The sequence below is a fragment of the Ostrea edulis genome, chromosome 8, assembly GCF_947568905.1.
Source record: "Ostrea edulis chromosome 8, xbOstEdul1.1, whole genome shotgun sequence".
In the NCBI taxonomy this organism is placed as follows: Eukaryota; Metazoa; Mollusca; class Bivalvia; order Ostreida; family Ostreidae; genus Ostrea; species Ostrea edulis.
The window spans coordinates 64,752,114-64,776,197 of NC_079171.1; the positions used below are offsets into that span (position 1 = coordinate 64,752,114).

Consider the following 24,084-nt stretch of genomic DNA (forward strand, 5'->3'; position numbering starts at 1 on the left):
ATTCGACCCTCGGACACTTTAACTCCCTAATGAAAGACCGGAGATTCGACCCTCGGACCCTTTAACTCCCTAGTGACAGACCGGAGATTCGACCCTCGGGCCCTTTAACTCCCTAGTGACAGACTGGAGAGTCGACCCTCGGACCCTTCAACTCCCTAGTGACAGACCAGAGATTCGACCCTCGGACCCTTTAACTCCCTAGTGACAGACCGGAGATTCGTGCTCTTTAACTCTCTAGTGACAGACCAGACCGATAGTCTATCCCCTGGTCCCCCAACTCTGTAGTGCACCCAAAGTCAATAAAAGCGTGCAATTGAGGGTTTCAAAATCATAGTTTATCGACCATTCAAAATATATAAGGTAACATGCGTTTATTAATGGTAAATATCTGTTGAACACTCACCTCAAATTGTTTCAAGTTAAGTATGACAGATTTTTTTTTTTTACAGTAGGTCAAAGTATGGTATATTTTTCGAGATTTTTCTCACATGTAACCTTCGTTACTGAGTCCTTGACATGATAATATTTAAGATAAACATTAATTTTCCATGTATTATTCCATAATTTGTATTGGAATTGACTGAGCATATATTTTTCTAATTTGCGAAAGACAATAAATACAGGTTTTCAAAGAAAATATTTAATCAACACAACAAGAAATTATCTGATGTAAAATTCAGCAATAAGATTTTAAGAGCGCAAAATAAACGACTAGATATCACTTTCAATATCTTTGAAATGGCAAAAAATAAAATTGATTAACAAATATTCTCGAACAGTTCAATATGTATGAAACATGAAAACAAAAGACTAGCAATAGATATAGAACAATAGCTTTTTTGTATGTAAATGAAGTAGCGCTATAATTATGTAACGTATGTTTCAACACTTACACAACAGTACATCCATGAAAATATTGTGCCAAAACGATGCCACCATCAGTTATTCTTTACGATTGATGTTGCAAAATCATAACATCACTTAATTCAATGGAAATACCAATTTTAATAGAAATATAACGTAGACAAGGAAATTTTTTTACCAAATGTGTCTTTTCTTCTGAATTTGTTAATTTGCAATAAATGTGCGATTAAAACAAAAGTGATAGATTGATGTTTCGCTATTTAAATGCTCATGATTCTTATAGAAATAACAGACACATGTTTTGAAACCTGGATTGCTCTTTGTTATAATAAACAATGAAAGTAACGTATGTTTCTTATTTTTCCTTTCATTACTATAAACACATCATTTCTATTCAAAAAATGGAAAGAATCATATGTACCCATTTCTAACAATCTGTTTACAATAATAATATAAAGAAAATGTTTAATTTCCCAACATTTTAATTAAACGTATACCGAATCTTATGTTTTTGTTGCTTATTTTGGAATACCTTTCCATAGAAACTGTCAGTATAATCCACCACGCGGTGTTATGAATGAATATTTAACGATGTCCCCTATTAATTTTGAGGTCAAAAGGACAACGGTTAAACTACTCTGGACATACGCTATTGTCCGTTGAGAAGTCTTTCCTTGGTAGACATCAAACTTGAAACACTGGTGCCCCTTATGAATAGATGACCCCCATTGGATTCCAAGTCACAAGGTCAAAGGTCATACAAAATTACTCAAATGACCAGTTGCTTATAAGTATTTTGAGAGACAAAACTTACATGTATCATTATGGTAGCCTTTGACCGGTAGTTAAACCTTTATTTTCACTGTCTATACAGACATTCTACCTTTTCAGTATTGCCACAAGGGGAGCATATAATATTATTTCTAAAACATTTTTTCATGGTTGTTCTTATGTTTTAATACATTTTTTTTCATGGTAGTTATTTTGTACTTCTACTCTCACAAGCGCCATTTCTGAAAAAAAAAATAAATAAAAAATTAAAAACAAGTAGAATATTATTACGTAACGGAATTTGTGGTAACATATGTTACACTCAGATAAAATATTTTTGAATGATTTCTCTATAAGATTGCATAGAACAATCATCAGAGATTAGTCCCTTCATTTCTAAGATATATTATGAAAAGATGCTGAATTCTAGCAAATTGATAAATGTAGAGTTGCATAGTTACATGTATCATAAATAGGACAGGAGCAGAGGAAAACATGGCCTGTATTTCTTGCAGAGGATATCTGTATATGCTAGTGAATACGGGAACAATAACACATTTGTTTCTTCATAACATAGTTGATATTCAACAAACATATCGTTAATGATGATATTTTGTCAATATGTAGTTCAATATTTGATGTCTAATCAAGCATTTCATTAAGTAGCATACGTTACTTTGAGTAACGTATGTTACCAGCATTCTACTCAATGTAATTCTTACACCAGAAGAATTTCGAGATATTTGGAATACGATATACATTCTTTGATATCAGAAGAACAAATTCAGACCAAAACATTTCATTTGCTTAATCAATATTGTATATCAAACATTGCAGTTGTTGTAACAGTACTTACCGTAAGAGAAAATTAATCCTAATTCTCAAAGTTTAACACGTATTGACTTTCAAACTCAAATGTTCATAGTAGACGTTCATGTCGTATACCACATCATGCAGAGAGAGAGCAAAAATACGTTGGAAATTGTTCTATCATTCCCTTTAATTAATTTCTCGGTAACGAATGTTACATCACGAATGTTACATCTTGACACGTTTGTCAAATTTCAGACCAACCAATGACTTCTGCAAAAGAAATGTTTATATTTTCATTCTCTGTACACTACGAGATTTTCATAAAAGGGGTAACATTTGCTCTGCAAATACGTTTTCATAAAAAAAAATTAGTGTATCGTATGTTACATTTCTAAAATCAGAATTCAAAATTTTGAGAATATGATGACTTCTTCTCAATGCCACATCCAAATATCGCTTGATGAATATTTTCACACAGTTTTTGAATATTTTAGCGCCAAAATAGATCAAAAACATAAAGATAATACGAAATCTTTGTCCATACATTGGGTGTTTAATTGACCCTATGATCACATAATATAATCTGGCGACATGGAGTAATATATACACCACTACTTAAAATCACACGCAAAAGTTGTTAAACTTTTATTGAATGAAAATTTAGGAAATACAAATGATATTAACGCAAAGAAAATTTAAAAACACGCTCTCAGATTTTTATATTTGCTTGTTCAATTTTAAAAATTGAGTCGGCGACAGTCACGTACGTTACAAAATTAGGGTATCTACGCTTCCTACCAAGTTTATAAGTAAAGGGGAAATAAAAAGTATACCATGCCTAGGGAGGCTATGGGTCCATGAATGTATAGCACACAAAATATATGATTTGGTATAGCTTATTTTCTAATAAAGTGCCGGCGACATCAATTGCACGCTTTTATTGACTTTGAGTGAGTGACGGACCAGACCGAGATTCGACCCCCGGGCCTCCCTGTCTAGTAACGGATCAGACCGAGATTCTAACCCCCCCCCTCCCCCGAGGCCCTAAATTTCTGGTGACGGATCAGACCGGATTCGAGCCCTGGACACCTAACTCTCTAGCGAGGTGCTCTACCAAATGATCCACGTAACAGTGAGAAATAGCGACAGACCGAGATTCACCTAACTTCCGAGGCTCTAATCGTCACATCTGTATTATGTTTCACTCATAATTTATCGGAGAATTTCCAGTCATTAAATTAAACATAATATATTCATGCGCACATTGTTTACAAATACTACACACCCACGAGAAAATAGCTATCATTACAATTTGTACGTAGTCATAACAAAGGCAGAAACATTAAATCCATAGATATCGTTCAGGGGAATTCAAGTTGTTCCAAAAAAACCAAAAACCAAAAACAAACAAACAAAAAACCACACATGTACATAATAATTCAAATCTGGCGAAGTTTACAAACAAGATCGAAACCCCATTGATGTATAATACAGCCCCACCCCAACCCACTAGAAAGTTCTTTTTCCCTTAATTCATGTTTTAATTGATGCATCCATTCAACAAAACCTAAAATATTCATGAAAGAAAACTCGAACACGCAATTTCGGATCAGCTCGCATGCGCGAGTGCAAACATTTAATCCTTCATTTGTTCATGTACACAGATGTCTGGAGGTTCTTTATTTCACTCAACTCATTCTACAAGAGAAAAAAATAAAGTATTAACACAGAAATGAATAACGCATATCTTACCATTTTCTCACCAGAGGGCGCGTTAAAACACACCGGTAATCCGGTAATTTACGTAAGCAAAACTTCCGTAACGCCGCCTCTGGTGAAATAATGATTTCATACATTTACAATATAATCTTATATACTGATAACAAAATGACCGGAACGTTGGTTTAATTTCTTACACTTGAACAGAAAACACTTCGTCTTTAAAATGGCTGGCAAACATCACTCCCGATTTCATTTAGTTCTGTTTTCATTTTTGTAATGGATGTAATGCTTTCTTTCTAAATACCACCCGCGACCCGATAAAAAACACAATGTCATGTAATGAACTTTCAATGCACTTCTCAACTTGACGGAAAAAGCCGAGCGATGTTCCCACTGCTGTACATAGAAAGGAAACCGACTACTGAACATAAGAAACACCTCCCGATTTAACATTTCTCTGACCTTTTTTTTTTTCTTTTTTTTTTTCTTTGTTTGCCATGAGATTTCAGACAACTTTAAAGTTAACCTTGACTGCCCCCCCCCCCCCCCCATGTGTAAATATTTAAATTTACGATACTGCGTTTAACAATGTATAGGTATTCCTTCGCCAAGCGTTCTGGTGGGCGTGGCACGATAAGTTACTTGCAAAGTGTCGAATTTAGTTAAAGCGGGTGACGTCTCTAGAAAAAAAGATCAATAAAATCAAAAAGTACACCTATGATGTGATCCACTCAAACCATCGCTCCTGTGTAAATATCTCAGGCCTGGAATCCCCAATCCCCCCCCCGCACCGCATTTCCGTAACCGACAAATAACCTCGTTAGCCTGGTTCCCGAGGCCTTCGTGCTTGCACATCGGAAGGCCTCGGGAACCAGGCTAATAACCTCGTAAGCAAACGATGGAAGAATCGGCAAATCACTGCACTATTTTCAGTCACATGATGGAAAAGATGGCGACGTCAACTTATTTGTGTTTCTGATGTGGAGCAGCGAAAAGTATAGTTTTACAAGCAAAAAATTCATTACATTTTCTCGAATCGTTTGTATTTGAGAGAGAGTTTTGATACAATTATCGCTTATATGCTGACTTTTAACAGGAGTTAAATCTACATCAGGATTTAGTAAAGATCTGATGATTGTTTGAAATAAATAACGAAGGCTTGTAATACATGTAATGTGACCGGAACCTTCACAACATCAACAACCCCTGTAGACTGTGGTAAACGATCTGCAAAAACGCCACCATCGAAGTTAAGGCCATAAGGTCGGATTAGAACAAGAAGAAGAATCTCGTTGTTGATCAGCTGGTGAAGTATGGGTACCAATATTAGAATTTAGACACTGTTGGATATAATCATTAATGTGTGTAATATAATCATTAATTTGTGAAATATACACGTAGCAATGCTGTCGATATAATTATGTCAATGGCGAAGCTTCATCCATCTCGAAAAGTGGAGGGGGGGGGGGGGGGAATCAGCCAACATGAGATTATATATATATATATGAATGATTGCAGCCGGTTGAGATGACTTGGGGTTGTTCAGGGCTCACACTGGACCAAAATTTTGTGTCGCAACCTGGCGCGCGTGCATCGACTCATACACGTTTACTGTAGATCTATATTTCATGTATATTATTCAAGAGGCATATACAACATATCATATCTCTGATTATTCTTACACAATGTATACAACATAGCTTTGTTTAGCTTTTATCACAAATCACTATAATTATTAGGATATTGTGAAAATCGATTGTATTTCAGCAGATTGCTTTTTAGTCAGTCTGATGACATTACAGCACAATCATGGTTTGATTTCTAAATATTGTTTTTGGCTAAGTTGACTCAATTCTATTCCATACCATAAAAAAATAGGAGTATTTCATAGCATATAAACTGGCTATATTAAATAAAGACAAGAAATGAGTTTCTAAATGTTTATTAATCATTTTAGTAGTGTAAATGACATATATTACTCATTAAATATGCAGTCTAGAAAAAGTCACTGATGACAAAGTTACTGAAAATTAATTACTGTAATATATAACACATGATCATAGTTTCACATCACATTTTCACTGAAGAATCCTGTTTTCATCTTCAAATCCAGAATGACAAAGTGGTCCTTTTGGTGAATCTCATCATGTAGAGGAGAAGGGACTTCATGAAGTCTGAAACAAATTTTAAATGGCTCAAAATGATGTGAAGTCGAAAGATGACAGGATAGCAATTTCAGAAGAACCTACTGTTTTGCATTTCCTCATGGCCATTTTCTAAATAGATCAAACCAAAGACCTAAAGAATAATGCAATTTCCCAAACATTCCTCTATTTATACACTATACTAACGTCAAATGGATTAGAAAATATAGCTGAACATTCTAGTTTACCTTTCTAGATGAAATCGCTTTTGTACTGTGATGAACCGACAAATTAAATTTTATATATTTTTATTAACACGGAAGTATCTTCCATTGACTAGCTTGTGTGCACAATCACACGCTTTTTATTCCATCCAGTACAAAACAGGTAGCTCCCCAGTAATGACTCGGGGTATCTCTATATTTACGATATGTACTGTAGGCAACTGGCACAAGCAAAGTTCATTTCATTCACACCTACCTGCACATAGAGGATCAACCCTTTGTTTTGTGTAAACTGCTAAATAAACAAGACACCCCTAAGTCTTATTGTTCCCATGAGACAGGGTATCCACATTCTGCACAGGTAAAACAGTCCTGAGGCTGTTTGGATGCCAACAGCTGAAATTCAAAATGGCGCGCGAATACTAAAATACGAAATGTCCGTGTCGCATTTCCGGAATTTCTGTCGCATTTTTTTCTGAAAAATCGCAAAATGCGACAAATGCGATGGGCAGCGCGAGCCCTGGTTGTTCAAAACAATTGACAAGTAATGAAATTTCATTTTAGCTGTAGGAGATGAGTTGGAATTGTTCAAAACAATTGACAAGCACAATTTACTATGTTTTTTTTTTTTTTTTTTAAAATACTGCATGTTTACAAACTTCAGTAATATTTTCTTTCCAAGAGGGGGAGGGGGGGGGGTGTCCTTTACCACACACATGGGTTCAATGCATGGAAAATGGCCAGGCTTTGAGAATGTATGGTGTATGCTGCACAGTGAGAAAGTAATTAAAAATGCGGAGTACTTGAATGATAGTACTATGTTAGTCAATATATATATACTAATGTAAGTTAAAATATGTAATAGGTCTGTGGAGAAGCTGAAGCTTTCGTCAAAAGATGCAGAAGAGTCCAACTCGAGTTCCAAAAAGGTATGATGTAAACTGAATTTTGTATCAACAGACTATTCATATACCCCAAAGGATTTACAGACTGTGTCAGAGAAATTATCTGACATTCCAGATGACAGCTAGCCTGCTAGAAAAAGTTTAAAAAATCCAGTGTTTGACAGTTATTTATTATCTTTTTTAAAAACTTGTTTGATTTCATGCTTCGTTTCATGTGGGAGTATCTTAATGTTATCCACACGTGTACAATAATTATTGTATATGATAAATTTACTTAACTTAGTTTGATAAAAGGGTGGTAGAGTATTGTACATATTAAAAATATGATATAACTTACAAACTCGGATAGCATTAATTTTGGTATACAATTAATATCTTCAGTAAATTGTTGATAATACCAGGAAAATATTTTGTGCATTTATGTTTATTAGTTCTGATTAATTATCATGGGATACTCAAGATACTTAAATTCCATTTTTAAGTATTTATTGATATGATTTCCCTTGTTATTTTAAAGTTTAATGCTTATGGAGTTAAATGCTACATGATCACTGGTATATACAGATGCATATGTATTAGAAAAATGTAATTCACTGAATTGTTTTTTAAATTCATCTAGATAATTCCTCTGTCAACATCAGCCAGTTGTGTCTATGTATACCACTGCATATGTAGAGTTTAGTTTGCAAGTGTTGTTTTATCTTTTAGCTGTTAATATTCCCAAAAAATCTCTCAAGATTATTCCCAATAAAGATAATTGGTATAGCTGTTATAGCACAAGTGTACAGATGGCTAAGTACCGATACATTCAAATCTGTGAAGGAGATCCATTGCTGCAATAGTTTGTATGACAAAATCTGTATAGCATTTTGTTACTTTACATACATATGTATTACATTACAATGGGTATCAAGGCATGTTTTCCACTACACAGTTGAAAACATCCAGGTTCGAATCCTGGAAACCCATGAATTTTAACATTTTCAATAGAGGTATATATATGTAATTATGTTATAACAATATTTTAATTGATATTGAGTTACTTATTGTTTACATTTGACTTAAATTACGTTAAGATTCTCTTCAAAAATATAATAAATGTCATATATAACAGATTGAAACTGTTCATCAAGATGTGACAATTTTTTAATTAATTTACAATTTGTCACATTTTACAAAATCATGAAAATCATAAATTTTGATTATCATCATTTGAATATTTTCAGTGAATGGAGCCAACGAATCAACAAAGAATTGAACAAATTAATCCGTGGAAGGAAGAGTGTCCTTCTCAAGAAAGGTGCAGACATTTTGCAAGGATGCAACATTTTCTCGGCATGTGTTATAGAAATGCAAACAAGCTGCCCTCTTCTTTTTGAAATTCTGCCCACTTCCTAAGGAACAATGGATTCATCAGAGAAAGATTGCAACACTGGCAACTATTTATGGCATGATACTCCATAGCAGAGATCCACTAGCCTCTGGTATTCAGAGAATATACTCGACACTAGCAATACGTTATCATGCAGATAACAAGGTACCCATACATACATATAAAATTTGGATTAAAGATATAACAATGAATTATTTGTCAAACAATTAAAAAACAGACAAACAAAAAATAATATCAAATACCAACAACCATTTGGGGGAAGTACATGTACTTGAAACTTCAGGCATTTTACATTATAAAAACAAATTAGTGAGTTTTTGTTAAAGAGGAAATGTAGTCTGCATATCATGTACTTTTGTTTAAACACCCGTTGTCCGTCCATCTGTCTGTAAACTTTATACATTTTAGACTTCTCCAGAAGCAAAGGGCCAATTTCATCCAAATTTGTCAAAACCCATCCTTTAATGAAGGGCTTTCAAGTTTGTTCAAATGAAGGGTTAAAATTATGGCCCACCCACAGGGAGTGTGGGGGGTAGGTTTGGGGCCACAATAAGGGATAAAATTTTGCAAATACATGTATATATAGGGAAAATCTTTAAATATGGGCCAAGTTGACATGACTCAGATGAGTGATATGTGGCCCATGGGCCTTTTGTTTACTTATTGGTTACGGGCCAATTTTTCACATTTGGATATATATATATATATATATATATATATATATATATATACATGCTTTCGGTTTTTCGTGCTTTTATATATATATATATATATATATATATATATATATAAAACGAAAACCCAACAACACCCTACTTTCTTAAAGTGTCGGATCTGAGAAGATACAAGGCTAGTAAAGAAATTTATAAAAGCACTGAAAAGGCCACGAAACTGTCCGTTATTTAAAACTCAAATTTTCGATGCAACCCGCGTCTTTATCAAGAGACATATATTACATAAACAAATAACACACACATATATATAGTAAAATTGCAGAAAAAGTCCATGGTGTTGGTAATAAATAAATAAAAAAAAAAAATCCAACGATGACTAAGTACACATGATCCACATTTAATTAATTACACTTAGTGGTTTCGCTCTGTAGTTCGGGTCTTCATGTATAATGATAGATCTAAACCTAAACATTTGTGTGCATGCAGGTATAATTACATATCTTAATACATAATGCAGATAATGATATTAGTTAGCATTCAAAATATTGAAGAACATTTTTTTTTCCAGAACCTTGCCTGCAGAATTGGAAATTGTTAGAAATTTATAGAAAATTTTAAAATTGATTTATTAAACAAAAAAAATTCTGCATTGTGATGTATTTTTTTCTCCACAACATTGTTCTGTATAACAAATGAATTGACAGAAAAATTATGCTTGCCTAACATTTACACTTTGAATGGCAAAAATAAGATTTCATATGGTGAAATGTATACATGGGCATGTATATGTTCAGTGTCCATTTTCATTTATTTTCAAAAAAAGTTTGTGTTATTCAAGTGCATCAATATTAATGAATCAAATTCAATAAAGTATATGTACCTTTTGAGGCTGTTACCATGTAAGGTATCTATTTGTTTCTTTCTTTTTATCTTATTGTACATTGTTGTGGATGTTACATGTACCATCAATGAAATTGTCAACTATGTCACATACTGTAATGTGTGCTTGAGTATGCCTTGTCTTCATTTTAGTTTTTTTCCCTTTTAGACTCTGAAAAAAAAGTATTCTACATAGTTGAAGCAATTGGTCCACCATGACCAGAATTTAAATGCAATCTCATTATATATAAAAGATTGCAAATAAATGATCCTGGTGATGTTTGTATTATGTGGCATTGTGTACTATTACCTGATAATTCAGATAATACCCGACAAACTGCAGCTCTCCAAAAGTATTTTCTGGTTATTAGATAGAAGGGGAAAATCTCTCTATAAAACATGTAGAAAGAGGATAATCTATATATAGAGTGCATTAGAAAGATATTAGGAACTTTGAAATCAATTGTAGGATATAGTGGCCCGTTCTAACTCCTCCCATACACAGATGCAGTCAGAAAATTTCAATGGAAAAAAATATATATGAATTTTAGCATTTTCTCTACCTTTGAAACAGATTAGTCGTCATCCGCAAAACGACATCAGGGTTTTACCCAGCATTTAGATGTTACCACACATTTTAAATTTAAGGGGAATTTTTGAGAATGCAGTCATTGAGCTTCCAGGGGATGGTGGTGGGGGACATCCATGGAATATAATATCCACAGATCATTACAGCCATATAAATTGATTGATTACTCATTTTATCTGTATTGTAAGTCTGACAATTATAGAAAATGACTTGGAATATATACAAAATGATTTCTGTTGAAAATTCTCATACAATTTTGTCAAGTTTCTACAAATGAAGTGGAAATATCCACTTGTTGCCAAAGGGGAAAGGTACCTTATACTGGTAGTAAAAAACAACCTAGATAAATCCCTTGACAACCAGTGCCTTCAAAGTTAAGGCATAAAGCCTGCACCCCCTTAGAAGTGAGAAAAGCCACCTGGTCCACAATAATTGACTTCAAGGGTGCAATTAATCTCAGCGAGATTCGTCAAGGCTGGATAGGCGTCAGTCCAAATATCCAGCCTCGACGAATCTCGCTGAGATTAGGGTGCAATATGACGAGTACAATTCCTGCCCTTTCCCTTTCTCCTTGTAAAAGCCATGAAAGAAGTTGATAAATTGCACTTCTCCCATACCCGGTTGGCAATAAACTAATGCAGTCTCGCTTCTCCCACAAATATCTAAGTGTTTCCAATTGTTTATCTTTCAAAGAAATTGCTGCGAGCAAATTCGAGTCTCTCCTCCATTATGAAAGAACTATTTGCGGAATAACTTCCGGCAAACAATTTAAGAAGAATTTCTTCTGTTTGCTTACGAGGTTATTTGTCGGTTACGGAAATGGCTGAGTTGTTACGATTGTATACAGACCGACACGCCGCGCAGGTACTTGACTGAAGGGCGAAATAACAGGGAGGCCATGTTGAATTTTCTGGTGAGACAAAATTATATATACGAATTCTGACATTGTAGTGTCATTAACATCGATATTTATGTGATCAATGATATAGATCTGATCACTTTGATCATAATTTCATACAGTGGATTTAGTATATCGATGCCTTGTGCATGTTATTCCGTTTGGAATTTCATAATTCATGACCGCAGTTTGTTTGTTTTTCGATACATTTTTTGATGTAAGTTAAGCGTGAGAACTGTTTTAACCTGTAGAATATCTAGGATTCCCTTTTATATTGACAGTAAACTTCCCGTGTGACGCCGACACCAGAAATGCTGCACCCCCGGCGCAGTGCCCAGGAAGTCCTGCTGTGTGACCTCTGTGAAACTGTCCCCCTACAGAGTCACTGTGAAGTTTGTAATATAAATCTCTGTGTTAACTGTGTAGGAAAACATATCTCAGATTCCTCTAAAGATCACAATGTCGTCCCCTATTTACGCAGAAAGTCTCCTAACTACTCAAAATGTCCGACACACCCGGATAAACACTGCGAGCATTACTGTGAGAAATGTGAAATTCCCGTCTGTTCTACCTGCGCCTTATATGGAAAACACAAAGGTCACGATGTATCAGATATTCAAGAAAAACTCAGTGCTAAAACAGAAAGTTTACAAAAAGATCTGGAAGAACTCGAGACCCGAATTTATCCCCGATATGAGGAAATGGCGTCCGACGTCCAAACCGAGAAAGCAGAATTAGAAACAAAATACGGGAAACTGACCACAACTACTGACCAACAAGGAGAAATCTTACACCGAGAAATCACCGCCATTGTCAACCAGCGGAAATCTGCCATTGCGGAGATGAAAAACAAACACCTATCTACCCTGAATAAAAATACAGAAGAAATCACACAGAAAATGGCGGAACTCAAACAGATCATGTCCGACTTGAAATCAATCCTAAAATCAAATGACGTCTCCTTAACCTCTACTTACAAATCTAGGAATTTTGAATTTAGAACATTACTGCCTAAAGTCCGAGTTACAGTACCCAGTTTGTCTGCTCAGAAAATAAACAAAGATCAGCTCAATGAAATGTTTGGTTCTCTGTCGCCATTATCCATTAACACAAAACATGGCGACACAATGAAGTCAGCAGAAGCTGTATCGTCTCCTCCAGTCAAACCACTGCTTCATGAGCCGCGCGTCACCGCCACCATAGACACTGGGTATAACAGATACGAACTAACCAGTGTTAGCTGTCTGAGTGAAGATCAAGTCTGGACATGCAGTCAGTTAAACAACACCATGAAGCTGCTCAACCTCCAGAGTGAACTACTGACATCAATACAAACCAAGTCAGGGTACGCACCATGGGACATAACAGTGACACGGGACAGAGATCTTGTTTATACTGACAATATAGATAGAACTGTTAACTTAATTAAGAATAAACAGATACAGACCGTGATCACACTACAGGGGTGGTACCCTCTCAATGTCTGCAGTACCGCCTCTGATGATCTCCTGGTTACCATGATCAGTGATGATGGAGAACAATCCAAAGTCGTGCGTTACTCCGGCTCCACAGAGAAACAAAGCATTCAGTTTGATGATCAGGGTCGTCCTCTCTACTCATCTGATTATAACTATAAATACCTCAGTGAGAACAAGAACCTGGATATCTGTGTGGCTGACTACACAGCTAGTGCAGTAGTGGTGGTCAATCAGTCAGGAAAACTCCGATTTAGATACACTGGTCATCCCTCTAATACCGAGCAATCATTTACTCCAGCCGGCATCACTACAGACAGCCAGAGTCACATCCTGACAGCAGACTTTGACAATCACCGTATCCACATCCTAGATCAGGACGGACAGTTCCTCCGTTACATTCACTGTGATTTAGACACTCCATGGGGTTTATGTATGGACATCAGAGACAACCTCTTTGTGGCTGAGTATAACACTGCTAAAGTGAAGAAAATCCAATATCTATAAACACAGTGTTAATTACACAGCTCTACAGTGTTAATTACACATCTAAAAACCCTGTTCATTACACATCTAAACACAGTGTTAATTGCATCTTTGTGTTAATTACAGTCGCTTGTTGATTACAGCCCCGTGTTGATTACAGCCCTGTGTTAATCACAGCCCTGTGTCTGTGATGTGTAATTAACATGTACTTGTGTTTGTGAGTTTAACTGATAGAACATTAGTCTCTCACTGCTGTTTAGTAATTATAATTTACAATATCTGTATTATTATATCTAATCTTAGATTGTGTTACTAGTTAATTATCTATATACAATTAGACACATGTCAATCATGAAATGTAAATAAAGGACAATCAGTTCTTGTGAGGTACTAAGTCACGTTGTCAGTATGTTGTGTGTAGCCTTGAATTATAGTACATCTATACATGTACACATATACTTGTTTGTGTGTGATAAACTACTAATTATTCTGTTTGTTAATTATGTATTTCAATATGTGTTTGATTTTATAATGTATATATTAGATAAACATGATACAGAGTTCAGTCTTACATTATTACCGAGTACTTACTTAGATTTGTTGTACTGTAACAGAGAGTGACCCCAAACGTCCAGTCTTCATCACAGATCTTCAGATTCAAGGTCACAGTCTTCTGTTGACCATCAATAACATCACACCACTCCACAGTCCTACAAAACACAAAGTGTAATTATATCTAACTGTATTGTCAACAATTGTCTGTATTTCAGAACTTAATTATCTTACAAAATGTCCAGTCTATTACAGTGTGGTATATTTACATGTTTATATATATGTAAATGTAACAGGAAGGAGAAAACTCGTGCTTCAACTGGAAATCGAATCCGAGACCCCTGTATAACTAATCAGGTGTTCTAACTATTGAGCTACAGTGACCGGTCTATCAGAGACCCCTGTATTACTAATCAGGTGCTCTAACTATTGAGCTACATTGACCGGTCTATCAGAGACCCCTGTATAACTAATCAGATGTTCTAACTAATGAGCTACAGTGACTGGTCTATCAGAGACCCCTGTATAACTAATCAGGTGTTCTAACTAATGAGCTAGTGGTCGGTCTATCAGAGACCCGTGCATTACTAATCAGGTGCTCTAACTATTGAGCTACAGTGGTCGGTCTATCAGAGACCCCTGTATTACTAGTCAGGTGCTCTAACTATTGAGCTACAGTGACTGTTCTATCAGAGACCCGTGAATTACTAGTCAGGTGCTCTAACTATTGAGCTACAGTGACTGGTCTATCAGAGACCCCTGTATTACTAATCAGGTGTTCTAACTATTGAGCTACAGTGGCCGGTCTATCAGAGACCCGTGTATTACTAATCAGGTGTTCTAACTATTGAGCTACTTTGACCAGTCTATCAGAGACCCGTGAATTACTAGTCAGGTGTTCTAACTATTGAGCTACAGTGGCCGGTCTATCAGAGACCCCTGTATTACTAATCAGGTGTTCTAACTATTGAGCTACAGTGGCCGGTCTATCAGAGACCCCTGTATTACTAATCAGGTGTTCTAACTATTGAGCTACTTTGACCAGTCTATCAGAGACCCGTGTATTACTAGTCAGATGTTCTAACCACGGAGCTATCCAGATCGATATACATGGTTCATATAAATATCAGCCTATGGATAGGTCAATAGTTAGAGCACCTGACTAGTTATACAGGGGTCTCAGATAGGCCGGTCACGGTAGCTCAATGGTTACAGCACCTGACTAGTAATACTGGGGTCTCGGATAGACCGGTCACAGTAGCTCAATGGTTACAGCACCTGACTAGTAATACAGGGGTCTCAGATAGACCAGTCACAGTAGCTCAATGACTGGAGCACATGACTAGTAAGACAGGGGTCTCGGATAGACCGGTCACGGTAGCTCAATGATTAAAGCACATGACTAGTAATACAGGGGTCTTGAATGAAACGGTCATGATAGCTCAAAGGCAGGGTGTTTGCCTCAAAACCAGTAGGTCATGAGCTCAAGCCCCGTTTGTGCCATGGCTATGACAAACCTAAGATGAAAAAATAGGTAGTGGTTCCTGCTTCACCAAACACTCGGCATTTAAAAGTGAATATCACACGGCAGGTGTTTTAGACATGAGAAACTGAGGTCCCGTGTGACGGCAGACATTAGCAGGTTAAAGAACCCTCACTGATATGGCTTTGAGCGTTAAGTATAGATCTAAATTTGTAGTACTTCACCTACACTTGGTGACATCTCAATATGAGTGAAAATTTCACAAATAAACAAATATGGTTCATATAAACAAAGCACTACAGTATTCACTAGTAATTCTGTACTAATATAATGCACTACAGTAAAATCATCATATTTCTGTTGGATCGGAGATTTTGAGGCCCTGGGTTTGAATTCCATTTCCTGTTATGTAGCAGATATTCATGTCTATAAATATTTAAGGAAAACTGAGCTTTCCTACATTCCATATGAGAGAAATGCTCCCCGCTTGTAAGGCACACAGTAAGGTGCATCAGTCACTTCTAAAGTAACAAGAATTGACTCACACTGCCCCTCCACAATGTTAATGTCTGGTCAGATAGTCCGGACATACTTAAGCTGTATGCTTAAGTCCAGCTGACTGACCTTATGTTTCCCTGGATCTGGGAGAATTTGGAATTTCTGTACAGCCAATTACTTCATGTCGTCTTCTTCAGTCAATTTCTACAAGAAGACCTAGGATGTATCAGTGACATTTCTACACATATTGCAGTACATTAATCAAATTAGTATGTTGATTTATTGCTTGGTAATAAAGAAAACTAGATACATTGCCCTGACAAATGAATAGGATTCATTGATCACGATAACATATCCGGAATTCTCCAGAATGGCCAATCAATCACTGACACAGCATTGACCTCACTCTGGTCTTTATTAATTCATGATTTTGTTATTTATCTTAAGATTTTGCTGTTTACACTTCAAACCCCCCCCCCTCCCCCAGATATTTTAGAGGAACACAAATGCCTCCACACAAGGACCATAATTCAGTCAACATTTATCTGAGCACTGAGTATTTAAGTACTGGACCTGCGTATTTGCATGATCAATATATTGACATATCGTATCGTTTAATCCGAATGCCAATGTATGACAGAGATGTCACATCATAACTATGCATTAGATTTACTCATACTTACATACGTAATGAGTGGAAACTGAATTGCTTCAAATTTTCTAAGCCCAAGGGGCATAACTCTGCCAAAATATCATTTGCAAAGTTACTCAACCTAAATTGTCTCATGTTAAGGTATCCGACCCACATTAGCAGATTTTTATAAAATGTAAATCAAGGTGTGTATTATGACCGTAATTGATGCTAAAAGGTATATCTATGTTTTTTATTGAAAATTTACCGCAAAATTACCTTATATTATCAATTATTTATATTTCCCAACATTTTTCAATTATACTGCAACTTTTTTTCAAATAATGAAATAAAATAAGAAATAAATAGACATTTAAAGTTTTCTTTTATTATTATAGCATAATTTTTATTTTAAAACGCTTCTAACATCAAAAAGACAGACTGACTATGAGAAAACATGAAAAATAGAAAAATAAAAATTCAAGTGCAAAAAGGTGAAATGTACAAAATTGCTATTTTAAAAAAAAATGATGCAGAAATTTCACAAATATTTTGCTGCAAATGAAGTTCAATCCCTATATTTTTGTTTAGCACAATTATAAAGATATTTACCGTAGAAAACTTTAAATATGCTATGTTGAACACCCCCACCCCCAATACAAAAATTCAAGTGCAAAACGGCGAAATGTACAAAATCGCTGTTTTTTAAAAAAGAAATAATGTAAACTTTTCACAAATAATGTACTGCAAATGAAGTTCAATCCTTATATTTTTGTTTACCACAATTATAAAGACATTTACCATAGGAAACTTACATTATGCTATGTTGAACAACACCCCCCCCCCCCATACAAAAATCTTAACATTGAAACATTTTGATGCAACATTCCAATTTGGAAAAAAAAATTAACAGACATATGAAAAATGTATCATTCAAACAATGAAAGCATAGGAACTCTTAATAAAACAATGATAAATGTCACTAACATCGACCTGACCTTGAATCATCAGGAAATGCTCATTATCATATAAAGTTTACTTTTCACATCTAAAGACCAAATAGCTAATGTATCAACTTTACATGTGTCAAACACAAAACATGCTTATAAAACATGACAAATTTACTGTTCAAAAAATGAACAAAGCTTTGGAATAATATTTCCCAACAACTTCTTATCTTTGGTAACACGTGGTTTCTCGATACAATTTTTTGCAGTAAACATATTTCTCAGACCATCTTCACCATCTCTCTTCCAAACAAGTTTCAAATGTTGTAGATTTAGGCCAGAACCTGCTATATTTTCTGCAGTAGCTAATTTGAGAACACCACTGGCAACAAGACAATGTAGGGTGCCAATATTTTTGGCCTTGGCAAGATTGAACTCTTCTTGTAAAAAATGACAATTTGATGCATAAGAATGTTTTACATAATCTGCTTTTGTCATGCCACTTGCACACAAAATCTTAGCTAGCATTTTGACATCATCAACTGCATCATGAGCATTGTAAGATTCTTGACAGAAATATTCTGCTAGAAATTCTTGCTTATAAGAACCAAGTTTTGGAACTTTTGAACGCAATGATGACAAAGAATCCACAAATGCTAAAACATGATTTGAAAATTCATTCATCATTCCTACTCTACATATAGCATAGGATAGAACACGGAAGTCAAAAACTCTTCCATTGTGTGCAATCAAAACAACATTGCTAATGTTCTTAAAAATTTTTTAAAATTTTGAAAGTGCTTCTGTTATCGATACAGTTGCCACTTGCTTTCCGTGCACAGTCATGTGTTCACCATCCCAGGATATCCCAGTTATCTGCTCAGCATTTTCATTGATGGGTACTTTAGGTGAAACATAATATGAAACTCGGCATCAGAATCTATAACTTGTGCAGCAATCTGTGTGATATGAGGCATTAGTCCACGCTGAACTGAAAAAGATCCATAAAATTGAATTGAAAACTTATGAAAACACATATTGATATAAACTATCTATATACATGTAATTTACTCTAAATACAGAATTGGTAATGGTATTCAAAACTCCAACAATGAGCCCATGGACCACATCGCTCACCTGAGTCACCCTGGCCCATATTTATAGATTTTCCTTATATATTCGCAAGTAAAAAGTTTACAGACAGACGACAGACAACAAGCGATCAGAAAAGCTCACTTGAGCTTTCAGCTAAGGTCAGCTAAAATGTGGAAGTCAATAATATTTCTTACTCAATCCTGTAGTTTCTAGGTCGATAATGACCCTATTCTCTTGAACTTCGTTCAGGTGGTCGACTTTGGTGAATCCTGGTTTGGGAACTGCATCAGGAATAGTCTGGATGTCGACTTGGTCAGAAAGTCCAACTTCTGATGAAATATGAATATACATGTATCTCTAATATACAAACAATCAATTTCAACATTTATTCATAAACTAACACTTTGTAAGTTATTGTTTACCTGATTGATATGTATCTCCTTCAGCTGCTTCATTGGCTCCTTTTTGGATAATTCTCTCCTGCTTCAATTCCAATCGACGGCGCTTCTTTCCAGGCAACTTTGATCTTTCCTGTCTCTTCTGTCTTTCCATGTCCATCTTCTCCGAATATTTCAGTGTATGATGACCAGGGGATAATCCGTGTTCTTTAAATACCTGAAAGTAATAGTAAATACACTGAATAAGAACGAGCAAGAAAGATTTCATAAATTTTTTAAATACCTAAAAGTAATAGTATATACACTGTCAGAATAAGAATGAGCAAGAAAGAATTCATCATTCTTTTCGAGTAATTCAAAAATTATGAATTATGAGATTCATCACTGTTCGTTATCTTCACCTTTCATTTATAACAATAAATATTAGCCTAAAGTTAATGTAAATAAGGTTTTCTTACTTTGAAAATATACACATTCATCGAAGAGTTTTTGTTAGTAATATATATTAATTTTCAAAAATAAGCTGCAAAAAATGGTCAAAACTGACAACAGGAAATTGAACAAAACTCAACAAACACCTCAATATAACATCAAACGTGTCTACCTCCGGTAAGTATTTGCGACCTTCATTCATACATGCTGCAGTAGCTTTTACACGGAAGTCAAGGCTTTGACTTTCCCCATAATGCAAGTGTTTTGGTGCTCGTAAACTGACTGCTCGATTAGCATGTTCGCAAACTTGGCTGGACCCTAAATCACTATACAAGGTAGCTTTGGCAATCACAGGTTCAAAGATTTTATCAAGTTTTTCTTTCAAAACTGGGTCACTCAGTGATGTCTTGTACGGTAAACTTCGATGCAAGTATGTCTCAGCTGGTCTTCTCTTGTATCCACAAAACCTTGGAACACACTTGGTATGGTCTCCGAACTGGTGAGGCACTAATGCTTCCAAGTTTTCCCGCATGCCATCTGGATCACCTTGCTTTTTAGCGAAGATGTACTTGATACATTTTGTGAGGTGCTGAATCACCTGATTGCTTATCTTTGCGGCTTTACTATTCTTCAAGTCATATAAATGTTTAGTGATATTTTTAACACAATGGTTACGGTCAAGTTTTTTCTTTATTCTTACACCCAGTTCATTCTCAATTCTTGATATCACAGTATTGTCTCCATCACCCTCAATAACTTCAACTGGTGTCTTTTGTGACATCATCTCCTTTATCGCCTGAATCCCAGCCATAGCCTCCATCTGTCTTGATGAACCTTTGTGATTCCAGACACATTTGTGATTGCGAACCTTTTGTCCAGGTCTATTTCGTTTCCACCATTTGCAAACCGAACAAGTTCGATGTTTAATAACAGTTTTAAGAACTTTATTGCCATACTTACTTTTGCTGACCAAAAATGTATGGCCTGTTGAATGTTTAAATGTTTTATGGCGTAAAATGAAAATTTATACAGTTTTCAGCAGAATTCCACATTACACTTTTATAATTTATTCTCTTACCTGTTAGACTATCAAATCCCCTTTTTTGCCAGCCATGGTCAGCACAAACTGTCATTCCTGTTCTTGCTCGTGGGTTAAATTTCAGCTTCTTTGAAACAGCCACTCCCTGTCTTTTCATCTTGACTTTTCCAAATGACCTTCCTGACACTTTGTCTATATGTGCAGTTTCACTATAAATAATGCCCACATAGAATGAGAATGCACTAAAGTTCACAATATGATAATATATATGAACGAAATTAAATGTATCACATGAAAGCATTAAAGTATATGAGAATTACTTGACTATTCCTTGTGGAGTGTGAAGAGCAAGGTCCATTTCCTGTAAATCTACATGTGATGGACAAACTAGTTTTGGAGTCTGAGGAGAATGGTCAACATTTTGTGAATCTCGATCTGGCAGACAAACTTGTGCTGGGTTAGAATTCCTGAAATAAATAACACAAGATAATGTATATTTCCAATTAATCAAGGCTTTTCTCTGGTGTATGAATTGTAAAAGTGCAAGCACTGTGTCTGTTTAACTGGTACATTGATACAAGTCAGATCACTCCCAAGATTTAAAAAAAATATGCTGTTGTTAGTGTTATAGTATATAATGAAAATGTTAGAACTGTTGCACTTACTCATCATCATCATTTCCAGAATCGCCACTTTCCTCCTGGTCTTGAAGCACACTTGTAGATTTCAAAAGTGATGCAGGATTACTGAAATTATTTTAGTTGTATCATATTTATACTCGCATAGGTATACATGTTATCTATATATGCACATGAAGTGTAACAACTTTGTCATTTCCAACATAGGGTTCAACATTCTAATATTACATACCCTAGGAATTCACCATCTATAACTGCAGTACCCAACTCCTCATCAAAAGTAGCATGATGGACAAATGGTGCATTTTTTTCTTCCATAGTTGAAATGTCACTACAATGAATGATAATTTCTGAAGGTACATGGCATATTTTAATTGTTTCACTTATTCATTTATAATTTTTCCTGAAGCACACAATTGATAGAGTCTGAATAAAATAGGAGGGCACTCACTTCTAATGAGTCAATACCTATCCACTCATATCAAATTACAAAATGAAAGTATCAAATAGCATAATGCTTAGTGTTTTGTGTCAAGTCGCACACAGTATGTGCCTACAAAGGCTACATGATTCCCTGTATTTTAAATTGAAAAATTTCTGACAAACTACAAATAACAATTATGTCAATCTTTCAAACATATTAGGCCTAAATAAAATATATGTGTGTTTTTGGTTTCCCGACCCTACATCTACATTTTTGCTGCAGACTCTATTGATGATACAGGAATGTTTTATATCATTTGCATTCGAGTTTCTCTGTCCTTCAGATGAGACTGCAAAAACCGAGGTCCTGTGCCACAGCTGTTGTGCACGATAAAGACCCATCCCTGCTCAAAGGCTGTAAGCGCCAAACATAGGCCTGAATTTTTGGAGCCCTTCATCTCCATATGATTGAAGGATGCTCGAGAGGGACGTTAACAATATCTAATCAATCAATCATATTGTTTGAAAAGTATTCTAATGTAGATAGGTCTGTATTTACAGCATATCAAAAACTAAGATTTTGATCAAATGTTTAACTTTTTATAAAATAATATGTTTTACTTACCTAAGTTAGGGGGAATTAAAATAGGAAACACACATATATTTTATTGTAGCCTTGTGTACTTTGAAAAACTTACCTCATTTCAGTGTCAAATGATACTTTAGTTGCAATGGCCATACTTTTCTCTGCATAATCTTCAATTATTTGCCCAGCTCGTCGTTCCATGGCTTTGAGATTTTTGTTTGATATTGATGGGAGATCAAGCGTTGTAAGGAAATTATTGACTCGTTGTGGGCCTCCAATCGAGTCAATCATTGCTACAAAACATATTCAGCAAATTTCAAACCTTCTGTGGGTGTGACATATAATTGAATATGCAAACAATAACATTGTACAATTTCTCAATTATAAACACACAGTACATACCTGCACCTAACTTTGTGTTCACTGAAAACATTCTCTGTCCTCTTGTCGATGGCTCGGAGTATGTACTGCCATATGGGATGGTATTCAGCTGCCCGCAGTTAATACACTGTATATACAAATCCCCCCCCCCAGTCCCATCTTCATTTCACCTTTGATAGTTTCATGCGCAAGATATAACGGTCCCATCCTACAGAACAGACAGTGGCTTAAGGAATCGACCAAACATCTCAATTCTACAACACGCCTACCCTTTCCCCAATCTTCTGTTTCTATCTTTTTTGAATTCACTAACCGTGATATTCCCGGACAACATTCTTCACATCTGTTGTTATCGTCGTGAAAATGTCCAATGGGGTAATTATGTTCGACAACGATGTTTCTAATACCCTTCTGTCGTTTTGTGCTGTCATCCTTCTCCCCTTTTTTGACTATATCCGATTTAAAACGACCGCGTTTGTCCCGTACGACCTTTTTCAGGGGCGCAGCCATTACAGATTTTCCTACCATCTCGTGTGTGCGAGACTTTACGGAAACATCAAACTTGAACGTATTTTATTTTTTAATGATTGACGAACAAAATGAAATTTTAAAAAATAGTTATTTATTTCATTTTTATTTATTTATTAAAATACTTTTATTAATTTCCGACACCTTCCGACATACACCGATATGTCCCGACATCGTCTTTTTAGTCACGTGGTCTAATGAGGTTCGGATACCTTAAGACACCTGATCCCACCATTCTTATCTCCAGAGGTCCGTGTTTGCCCAATATTTTTTATTTACTTTTAGTTTATTTGAAATTTTGTATGAAGTTTATAGAATTTATGAGATTTTTCATTTTCTTTGTTCCTAATTTTGCATTCTTTACACAAGAGTTCTGTGTTTGGCCTATCTTTTTTATTTATTTCAAATTTTTGTATTAAATTTATAGGATTTATGTGATTGATACCTTCACATGTTCATTTATATCCCAGATTTTACCTCCATGTATGACTGATACTATGGGTGGGAACATAAATCATACAAAATTTCCTAAATCCAAGGGATATAACTCTTTCAATAACAATTATTCAAAATTATGGAGCTGTATGGATAGGATGTATCCTATTTTCAGTTGAAA

General features: G+C 35.3%; 2 protein-coding genes and 2 long non-coding RNA genes across 4 annotated transcripts; 2 read left to right on the forward strand and 2 right to left on the reverse strand.

Moving 5' to 3' along the window:
- Window positions 1-624: 624 nt before the first annotated feature.
- Window positions 625-4,947, reverse strand: LOC130049257 (uncharacterized). Its single transcript, XR_008797756.1, has 2 exons — window positions 4,365-4,947; window positions 625-4,146 (listed from the first exon to the last, which is right to left on the reverse strand). It is a non-coding gene; the product is annotated as an uncharacterized LOC130049257 (long non-coding RNA).
- Window positions 4,948-5,349: 402 nt separating this feature from the next.
- LOC130049259 (uncharacterized) lies at window positions 5,350-8,822 on the forward strand. Its single transcript, XR_008797758.1, has 3 exons — window positions 5,350-5,481; window positions 7,404-7,467; window positions 8,670-8,822. It is a non-coding gene; the product is annotated as an uncharacterized LOC130049259 (long non-coding RNA).
- A 2,999-nt stretch (window positions 8,823-11,821) lies between these two features.
- LOC125661035 (E3 ubiquitin-protein ligase TRIM71-like) lies at window positions 11,822-14,398 on the forward strand. Its single transcript, XM_056146665.1, has one exon. The coding sequence runs from the start codon at window positions 12,188-12,190 to the stop codon at window positions 13,856-13,858; it is 1,671 nt and encodes a 556-aa protein (XP_056002640.1). The 5' UTR covers window positions 11,822-12,187; the 3' UTR covers window positions 13,859-14,398.
- A 5,209-nt stretch (window positions 14,399-19,607) lies between these two features.
- LOC130049255 (uncharacterized) lies at window positions 19,608-23,434 on the reverse strand. Its single transcript, XM_056146667.1, has 7 exons — window positions 22,962-23,434; window positions 22,672-22,852; window positions 21,783-21,881; window positions 21,578-21,658; window positions 21,233-21,379; window positions 20,952-21,121; window positions 19,608-19,658 (listed from the first exon to the last, which is right to left on the reverse strand). The coding sequence occupies exons 1-7, from the start codon at window positions 22,990-22,992 to the stop codon at window positions 19,651-19,653; spliced, it is 717 nt and encodes a 238-aa protein (XP_056002642.1). The 5' UTR covers window positions 22,993-23,434; the 3' UTR covers window positions 19,608-19,650.
- Between the last annotated feature and the right edge of the window lie 650 nt (window positions 23,435-24,084).

Coding starts and splice junctions, on each gene's coding strand:
- LOC125661035 (XM_056146665.1), top strand. CDS start 12,188: ATGCTGCACCCCCGGCGCAGTGCCCAGGAAGTCCTGCTGTGTGACCTC.
- LOC130049255 (XM_056146667.1), bottom strand. CDS start 22,992: ATGTTTTCAGTGAACACAAAGTTAGGTGCAG. Junction 21,882..22,671: donor TCATTTGACACTGAAATGAG/GTAAGTTTTTCA, acceptor CATTCATTGTAG/TGACATTTCAACTATGGAAG. Junction 21,380..21,577: donor TCTGGAAATGATGATGATGA/GTAAGTGCAACA, acceptor TATTTATTTCAG/GAATTCTAACCCAGCACAAG.